The sequence below is a fragment of the Triticum dicoccoides genome, chromosome 3A (assembly GCF_002162155.2).
Source record: "Triticum dicoccoides isolate Atlit2015 ecotype Zavitan chromosome 3A, WEW_v2.0, whole genome shotgun sequence".
NCBI lineage: Eukaryota > Viridiplantae > Streptophyta > Magnoliopsida > Poales > Poaceae > Triticum > Triticum dicoccoides.
Window position 1 is genome coordinate 543,557,789 of NC_041384.1, and position 10,254 is coordinate 543,568,042.

General features: G+C 47.6%; 1 protein-coding gene across 2 annotated transcripts; it reads right to left on the bottom strand.

The window, feature by feature from the left end:
- Positions 1-4,447: 4,447 nt before the first annotated feature.
- Positions 4,448-7,030, bottom strand: LOC119269069 (pentatricopeptide repeat-containing protein At2g33760-like). 2 transcript variants are annotated; one of them, XM_037550816.1, is made up of 2 exons: positions 5,121-7,030; positions 4,448-5,025 (listed from the first exon to the last, which is right to left on the bottom strand). In XM_037550816.1, exon 1 carries the CDS (start codon positions 7,010-7,012, stop codon positions 5,270-5,272), a length of 1,743 nt encoding a protein of 580 aa, XP_037406713.1. In that variant the 5' UTR covers positions 7,013-7,030; the 3' UTR covers positions 4,448-5,025; positions 5,121-5,269. The 2 variants fall into 2 exon arrangements, with proteins under 2 accessions (XP_037406713.1, XP_037406712.1); XM_037550815.1 differs by having other exon boundaries at positions 4,448-4,613; positions 4,719-7,030.
- Positions 7,031-10,254: the final 3,224 nt, after the last annotated feature.

Sequence of the window (10,254 nt, forward strand, 5' to 3'; positions counted from 1 at the left end):
TTGTTTGCTCTCTGTTTAGCTCATCCCAGGAGTGCAACGCCTCAGAGCTAGGCGCTGCACTGTACAGTGTGACGCCTAGCTCTGAGGCGTTGCACGCCTGGGATGAGCTAAACAGAGAGCAAACAAAGTGTTTACAAGTTACAGCCGCTGCAGCACCTAATCTGAAGGCGCCACACTGAACAGTGCAACGCGGCGCCTAGCTCTGAGGTATTGCACTCCTGGGATGAGCTAAACAGAGAGCAAACAAAACGTTTGCAAGTTACAACCGCTGCAGCGCCTAGCCTGGAGGCGCCACACTGAGCAGTGCAACGCCCTGGAGCTAGGCGTTGCACTTGTACTTAGCGAATTTTTTGGCATATGCACACATATTCCGATGATGTGAAGTAGGATTGATACATAGCAAGCAAAGAATTGTGAAGACAACATATGCACAAAGTACTTCACGACACATAGTAGTTCACAACCAAATCGAGGAGGAGAGATAGTAGTTCATGACACATAGTAGTTCACAACCAAATCAAAGAGCATAGTTTAGAGGATAACACGATCATCGTCCACAAGCAAGTTGAAGATGACATAGCTCTATTGTGTAGAGTAAGGCCCCTTTCCCTTCTTCTTCTTCCTCTCTTCTTCCTCTTCCTCCTCCCTTTTCCTTATGAGGTGGGCCTCCTTAACCATCCTCTCCATGAATATTTGATTCTCCCTCTCTTTTTTTCAGCTGCAATTGCTCAAAGCTTCATGGTTCCTTCTTCAAAATCCTTTTGACGCTTCTTCTGTGCCTCCTCACATTTCCTCACCAACGCTTGCTCCCTAGCGCGCATCGCATTTGACGCTCTCTCTTTTGCCTTCCTCTTCTCCTCAAGCTCCTCTTCCTTCTTCTTCTTTAGCTTGGTTGCATCCTCCTCTCTAAGCTTCTTCGCAGCCTTCTCCCACCATCCCGCCATCTCATCTTCGCCATCCTCCTTCACTGTTGGTTTGTTGGGTTGGGAAGCCGCCATACCTACAATGAGTGAAACATAATGGTTAGTAAAGACAATAAGAACAAATGGAAGCACATGTAAAACAAGAACATATGAAAAAGAAGAACATATGAAAAACAAGAACATATGAAACATTATAGTTAGTGTGAGCAACAATGTGAGCAACAATGGCCTCCCGCAAGAGAAATCACATTGTGTTAACGACACCTTGAAAGCCCGACCTCCATGTTGCCGGCCATCATTTGTGGTTCCTCCTGGCTCTTTCACTTCGTACTTCCACTCTTCGTTGTCATATAATATAGCTTCTTCTGAGTCCGCCTTCCGTGATTGAAATTCTAACCATTCATCAACCTTGGGTGGAAACTTGTACTTGTACTTGCGCGGGTTCTCACCCGTTATCTGTGCATCAGTTTCCATTGAGTACTTTAGAAAGTACACATTCATCTTATCAAATGTGTATCGAACTATTGTCGTCACGGGTAATCCACGTGCATCTTTGAGCACCCTATTGAAGCATTCGGCCATATTGCTTATCATTTGACCGTATCTCCGGCCATCTTCATCAAAAGCACGTGTCCACTTGTTTCGGTGTTGAATGTGCCTATTGATAAAGTCTTGACCCCCGGTTTTTTGTGTGTGAGCAATTTGTTCAACAAAGTGGCGAACCGCTTCTCAGAGAAAGCGAGACAACAATCTTGAAGATCATCGGCCAACTCCTTAAGGCCGCATGCCCTATAGAAGTTCGAACAAAAAGTGCCTCATGCACCATCGATGGTGCAACGGAGCATGCCCGAGAATGTCAATCTCCACCGCGTTAAGAATTCCTGGATGCCGATCCGATATGACACAAATTTCCCTTTGAGCGGGTAACACCTTCGTCCTCAAAAGACGCAAAAACCACTCCCAGTTGTCATTGTTCTCCGCCTCAACCAAAGCAAATGCCAATGGCAACACCCGGTTATTGGCATCACTTGCTATCGCAACCAACAAGGTGCCCTTGTATTGTCCGGTCAAGAGCGTGCCATCAATGGCGATGACCGGCCTACAGTGTTCGAAAGCCCTCATGCATTGCTCGAACGCCCAAAATGCACGGCCAAAAACTCGGACTTTCCTTCCTTCATGAACCGTTGTTTGGTGCCCATGAGGCTCGACCACATGAACCATGCCCGGGTTTGTGGCGGCCATGGCTAACAACAACCTAGGGATTCGGTTGTATGCTTCCTCCCAAGTACCATACAACATCTTAAATGCGGCTTGCTTCGCCTTCCATGCCTTGCCGTACTTCACCTTGTAATGAAAGATGGCTTTCACAAGGTCAATGACATGTTGGACGCTCATTGTTGGAAGTGTGGATATTGAGTTCGAGAGCCTGTAAGCGATGAACTCGGACGTGAGTTGTCTGCGGTCTTGGGACACAATCTTGCCATCCACCCTTTTGCCTCGGCACATGTGAGTTGGCACACAACTCACTACGTGCCAAGTGGGACCTCCTTTCCATGGTCTTGCACGCATAATCCACAGATATATTTCATCTTCACATGCACATGCAACCGTGTAGCGCACATTGACGTCCGAGTGCACCACCTTGTGTGGACGATAATGCGTAACCGAGTAGTTGTTGAGCCACATCTTCAATTCCAAGAAGGTTTCGAACTTAGACCCTTTAGCAATCCGGTTCTTGTCGTCTCCCAAATCACGGTGAGAGCTTGGCCTAACCCCAAGAGATATAGATTTGCCACCATCCACAACGGCTTCATCCGCGAGACTAACATCCTTGAACAATGGTGTCTTGTGATCCCGACCGAATACCTTCTCGAAAGCTTCGTCCTCCTTCACCATGAACCCCTCCTCATCAACTTGTTCACCGGGACCTTCGTCATCCGAATCCGATGCATATGCACGGGAAAAAGGGATGGAATGGTACATTATCTCTTGCAAATGATATTTGTCGAGATCACCCACATTGTTGTCATGGAGATCAACTTCATTGTCATCGTCTGCATACTCATCATTGTCCTCTTGCAAAGCTTCATCTTGGTTGTTTGTAAACGGGCTCAATGTTGGCCTCACTTCTTGGGTCAAAAGAGGTTCAATTTCATCTCGCTTCAAGGGTGGGGGGCTACTAGCAACCAAAGGGGAGGGTTTCCGGTTCAAGTCCAAATGCAAACTTGAATCAACCTTCTTCGTTGCAAATAACTCAAGAGCCTTGTCAAGTGATTCGGCCACTGTTTCCTTGTATGTAACCCAACGTTGCTCCGAGTTGACACGCATTGTCTTCCAATGGATGTGCATTCCAAAACCTACATTATGCCTTCCCTCCAACTCAACGATATCACTAGGGCCCATCCAATTCAAATCTTTCCTCACTTGTTGCAAGAGCTCCGCATAGCTAGGACTACTATCAAACACCATGTTAAGCTCATCCGGGTCCGGTTCAATATTGCCTTTCAAGAAGGCGTCTTTGTCCCCATGATGAACAAACACACATGTTCTTCCCATCCCTATAAGCATTCAAACAACACAACGTAACATTGCTTCCATGAGTACTAATTTAAGGATTAACACAGAATACAAACCCTAAAATATATATCAAACAACAACCCTAACCCTAACCATAACCCTAACCCTAACCCTAACAATAACAATAACCCTAACCCTAACCATAACCCTAGCACCAACATAAGAAAACCCATAAGAATAACCCTAACATACTAACAAAGCCTAATCATAGGAAATTGGCAAACAAAGATCTCACATCTCCATGCAAACCTCTAGATCCAAACAAAACTAGGGTTTCCCCAACCTAGCAACATATGAGCAATTAGATAACATTACTTGGATCAAAACAAGGGGATCGGAGAAGATTACCTTGAGGGAGGGTTTGACTTCGAAATCCACGGACAAATTCTTCAAATTTGCAAGATTTGGGAGAGGATTTGAGAGGGGGAGAGAGTGGGAGAGGGGGCAAAGCTCGGGTTGGGGTGTGTGGGGTGGGGGAGTGGGGGAGGGGGGCCCAGCCCCTATCTAAGTCACAGTGCAGCGCCCGACGGCTAGGCGCTGCACATTACATGTGTGGCACCTAGCTCGGAGGCGCTGCACTGCTGGGTGCGGGCCCAGGGGCTGCCACGGTGGACTGGCGTGCAACGCCCCCGAGCTGGGGGTTACACCGTAGGATGTGGCGCCTGCGTAGCGAGCGCTACACAAAAGGGTCAGGGGAGTGAAATAGTTTCACGGGCAGTTCATTCTGTGAATTGATTTCGTCCAAAGGTCAAAATTGTCAAATTTGCCCCTAGGGCTACCTGCTGGGCATGCCCTGATTTGCTCTGATGAAAGCTGGTAGCATGCAAGTGACAAGGAATCAAGGATAATGTACCTCCGAAAGGACAATGACAAAGTAAGTCCGTGCTCACAAGTCACAAGGGCGGTCTCCATTTGAAGTGAAGTGTATTTTGCTCATTATTCCTCAATGGAACATAAAGTTTGGTACATGGAACTCAATAATCCTCTAGTCTTGGCCGTTTAGCAGTTGCAATTTACAAACTTACACACGACCTTAATGGGTGTCAGTCACCACTCACCAATGTGGGCAATCTTCAGAACAAGGCTTCAAATGTAGTCGATTATATACAGCTTCTGCATGATAATTCTCCGCGCACAATGAGTCAGGCACATAATCAACTCCGAGCACAAGAAAATAAGAAATGTATTCACATGGCAGATGGACATCAAAGAATCAACCTGCTGCATGGATTAGACAGACGAATTTGCTTCAGAAAACTGGTGTTGGACTTGATGTGCCCTCCTTGCAGGCATTATTGAGGACCGAGACAGAATTATCGAAAGCAAAAGTCCAACCACATAAGAATGGTACTTGGATGCATGCACTGTACCTCGCTCTTCAATCTTTCGGATGAGCTAGCAAAGAATACCAGAGCTGTTTTGTTGTCTTTCAGCATCCTGACCCTTTAAATTATGTTGGGAGTTCAGAAATATGTAGGTCGCTGGTATTGTGGATGTTCAGAAAAATGAGAAGCATTGGACCCATCTGACAATGAAATGGATGGAGGTAAGCAATCGTATTTTGATGCAATATCAGGACTATGTATCACAAAAATCACCCCACAGCTTGAAGTAGAATACCCTGAAGAGGTTATCTTCTAGTACTGGTGATAATTGATGGCAGAATTCCAGGACAGGCGGTGTATGTGAATGTAGTTGTTCATTTCCATAATACTATTTTGTTGGTGACTATTACCAGGCAACTGTACCTAACGACAGATGAGAGTTTGTTACCAATATTCCAGACAAGAACACTTGCCATCTTTAAAATGGTGAAAACGGTGCTTATCCCTGACAACAATCTCCCGATTCTCCACAGCTGACATAAACTTGATGGCGAGATGGCAATCCCCGCATATCCTCAGGTTTTTTATTACTCTGATAGGAGTGGTGCTCCCAACGCTCATCATGAGCCCATATGCTACTGCCAATTTTTCACTGTGATATCTAAGTGCACCCTCTCTCTCCTCCTCTTCTAACTCATGCAGAACTGACTCAGTTTCAGGCATGTAGCCAGCAGCACTAATCCTATGAATCAGTTCTTCCAAGTACTGGTAAATCTCTGTAGTCTGTGGATGAGACTTTTCACCCATGCGAAATAAATGGGAAGTACCTCCTAGCTCAATCAAGCTGAATCCTATCTGCTTCTTCAATCTTCTCTTAATCATGGTATTCCTCACCTTCTCAACATGGTGCATTTTACCAGACAGAGCATAAATATTAGAAAGCAAAACATGGTAGGATGGATTCTCAGGTTCGAGAGCAATCAATCGCTCAGCCACCTCCACCCCAAGAATAAAATTCTTGTGCATCTTGCATGCCCCAAGTACTGCTGTCCAAACTTCAGGCCCTGGCTCTCCAGGCATATAATCACTTATAAATTGCATTGCTTCATCAAGAAGTCCAGCCCTTCCAAACATATCAACCATAGAACAATAGTGCTCGACACGAGGGACCAGTCCATAGATCCTCTTCATGCAGTCAAAAGCATCACGACCCTCCATGACTAACCCAGCGTGTGCACATGCAGATAGAACAGCAACAAACGTGACATGATTGGGTGGCGGCCCCTCGCGTCTCATCAAATGGAACAGCTTGATCGCCTCATGACCATGGCCGTGCATTCCATATCCAGCGATCATGGAAGTCCATGTAACCACATTCCGCTCCTGGAGCGCATCGAACCATCTGCGAGCTTTGTCCACAACACCACACCTGGCATACATGTTCACAAGAGCAGAGCCAAGAAACACACTGATGTCCATTCTTTCAGAAACAATACGTTTCTCCACTTCACGCCCCAAGTCCAGTGCACCAGCCTGTGCGCAAGCAGAGAGCGTGGCTACAAACGTCATGGAGTCAGGCACCGCCTTCGCCGCCTGCATCTCCCTATACACCTCGATCCCCCGCTCGGCAAGCCCATTCTGTTCGTACCCAGAAATCATCGCGTTCCAAGCGACAACACCTCTATCACGAATTGCATCGAACAGCTTGCGTGCAACACCCAGTTGGCCGCACTTGGAATACAGCACAAGAAGCGACGTCAGCACGAAACGGTCCGAGCCAAACCCGAGGACGATGGAGTGCGCGTGGATGGCCGTGCCGGTTCGGATGGCGGACAGGTCGGCGCAGGCCTTGGCGACGGCGGTGAAGGTGAAACTGGAGAAAGGAAGGGCGGCGGAGAGGAGGCTGCGGTAGAAGGCAATAGCGGCGACCGGGAGGCCGTGGTGCGCGGCCGCACGCGTGAGGGAGGAGAAGAGGAAGGAGTCGGGTGCGGGGTGGGAGGTCGCGAGGAGGTGCGCGTACGGGGCGGCGCCAGCTGCGACGGCGAGCGTGGCCAGCTTGGTGATGAAGGGGAGGGAGCGACTGTGGCCTGTGACGATGATGCGCGCGTGAGCTTGTTTCAGAGCGCCAGCACGAGGGCCGGCGAGGAGGAGCGAGCTGTATTCCGGCGAGGGGTGGTGGGAGTCCATCCCGGAGGGCTGGAAGCTTGGAACTGAATTGAGGAATTGAATATTTCCTTTCGGGCGGGAGCTGGTAAATACACACACCGATGGAAGGGTTCGCTTGAGCAACTAGATATCCCCTTCTCAACATGGTGAACCAAAATATTTCAATAAGATTTTTTTGTAGGGAATTTCAATAAGATGTATGGAATACAAAATTTTAGATTAATAACACATGAACCAAAAATTTAAATACATGCAACTTATTATATTTGATTGTGTATATTGGCAAAATGTTTATTGAATATAGGTAGAATAATAGAATGACAAATATTTTCCCATGCATGGTCTCAAGTGCAATAAGAGAGGGAGGAAAAGAAGGGTGAAAGGTTTAACGGCTACATGGAGATACAACCCAAGTGGAGAGAAAGAGGGAGAGAGAGAAGGGGGGTTGTCGTTGAGGTGAAAGGCAACAAAGACCAAGCAAACTAGGCTCACAAGGTTTCTCGAGGATTTCAAAGGTCATGTTTACCGACACTAGCACCATCATGGAGGCGAACCAATAGAAATGGATCAATACTGTGCGTACCAACATCAATGAGCGTAACTCCAGAATTTGATCATGCGATCAAATTGTGCTTGATTACTAGACTATGTTTGATTCAACTTGTGTGAACTTGGAACGCTATGTTGCTTGCTTTTTAAAAATTATTTGTGGAAATGTTTGTGATAAAATATTTATTTTTCAAGTTGTTTTATTTGGCGGGAATGGATCAAATATACTGAAAAATGATAATTTAAACAAAACTGATGGACAAGACGGGATTCACTTGGATACCATGGTATAAGGTGTCCCCAGAAAATGAAAAAATGCGGTGGTTTCTTTGGAGATGCCCTTCCATCCCGAACTTCAAAAAACTAATTTCATTCACTTCACACAATTGTGATTCCTCAAGCAACTATTTTCTCAGTTTATCTATAGAAGAGACAACGATGAAAGAGAGTAGCGCAACCCGGGTTGCTTCAGGGGTGATGGGGAGGGAGGGTGGGGGTGAGATTTTTTGTTTGGGTCGCCGGTTGAATTAGGCGACGATTGAGCTCAAGACCGGACACCATAACCGACCGCATCATCGAATCTCACCGGAGATGGTGACGACGCGACTCGCCATGACATAAATGCAGAGGAGGGCTGGACCTAGATAGGTTCCGGTCTAGGCGGCAACGTGAGGAGGAGGAAGAAGAAGAGTAGCATTCCTTAGATTCATTTTCAACTTTTCTAGTCAACACTTACTAGGTGGTTCCTTCATTGGACATGGACACAGACGCGGATTTGATGAACATGGTTTCACGCCCACCCTTTATAAATAGTAAATTCAAAAAAGTACTAGAAAAATAAATAAACAATCAAATTTTTTATAACATACATAGTCGACCGCTTTAGTTTCGCGTGATGTTTAAAAAAATGACAAATTGAAACTTTATTAGAAAATATCGTTTGATGAATGGTAAGGTCTCAATTGTATTTTGTTCACCGAGGGCATCTCCAACGCTGATCCTCAAACCGCTCGCATCCGTCCGGATCGCGTTGTTCGGACCGTGAAAGCCATCCAACGCGAGTCTGTATCGGTCCGCCGAGCGGTTAGGACGTGTTTTCTCCCGCAACTTGGAGACAACGTGGGGAGGGGGGTTGCGGGAGTCCGAACATCAGACATGTAAGACTCCGACACCCCTGGCCCACCCAATCCCCCTCACAGTCCCATTTCATTCCACTCAATCCCTTCTCCTCCTTACTTTGCATCTGCACCTTTCACCTCCGTTGCCGCTACTGCACGTCTCCGGCCGGCATAGGGGCATTGTCGGACATCTGCAACTAGCACCAACACCCCGGCTCGCTAATACGGCGACATTGTCCACCCTGGAGCCTTTTGCATCCCAGGTACACTCTGCGCCCTTTAGACGACCTCCATGGCAGACGCCACGCTCGGCAGGTGTTGGGTCAAATGCCATTGAGCTTATTTTCGAATGCTATGACATTTCTTAGAGTACGATGGATGGCGAGCTACTCGACCATGGAGGATGAGTTGTTGTGCGATGCGTGGTTGGCCGTATCCACAGATTTTGTAGACAGGAGCAGAGGGAGGACCTTCTGGCAGCAAATGCATGAATCGTTTTATGCACGAAAGCACATTAGGCTCTATGGCATATACACCATTTAGCAACGAGATGTGAGGTTGTTATCATGTCGCTGATACGCTATCCAGACTAGCGCCACCAAGTTCTATAACGTGGTTCGTCAACTGGAGGCAAGGTGGCCATTGCACGCAGCAGAGGATGAGATCGTAAGTTTTGTTTCCTCTTACTCAACTTGTTGATTGATTCGTTCACTCAATGTTGGTGTGCACATTGTGTAGCCCGCACGCGCTGCCGTGATGAACCACAAGATAGCCACTGACCATTTTGTTGGGTTCTACGGTAGGGTGCTTCGACTGCAAATTAAAATTTTCCTACACGTAGAACAACCAAGAACATGCTACGGGAGATGGATCATAGTTCGTTACCACTAGACGCGCAGTGCCGTGCAGCGGAAGAAGAGTTGGGGCAGCGCGTCCGCGTGGATCGTCTCCTCCTCGTCCGATCTCCCTCGTACAGTCGGTAGTCGGTTCCCACGTACAGGTTCGCCGGAGCGGCGCAAGTGCACCGCCTCTAACGGTATCTGCGCGTGCAGGAGGTACGTCGTGTAGCGGACTGCTAGGTCCAATCACACAACCGGCGACGAGTGGAGGTGTCTATTCGCAACACATGCAAACCCTAGTGACAACGCCGAAGTGATCAACCGCGTGAGTGTGCGGCACCTCCACTTTATATAGGCGTCTGTCGTGGGCTCAACACTTGGACCTTGCACGGACCCTAAAGCCCATAAGTCTACTCGGCCACAATCCGAATACAGCTCGGATCACATCCGACCAGTGTCCTCGGATCTGACCTTGTAGGTTCCTTCCCTTAAGCGCGCGACCCCTTAGGTTCAAGCCGGCTTGGTCGCAGTTCGGATCACCTCCGAACTGTACAGTTGGTAGCGGCTTCTAGCAAGGCATGCCGAACACCAAACAGACTATGAAGCTGGTTAGGCGAACCTGTACATCATACTTTCATTCCTTTTTGCCACATGATATATGTTGTCGGGCTCAAGGCGAGTCTGTCATCCTTGTGCTAGCCCGACCTCTTTCTCGTTCCAATGATGCCGACCACAAACCAGATTATCTCATAATCCT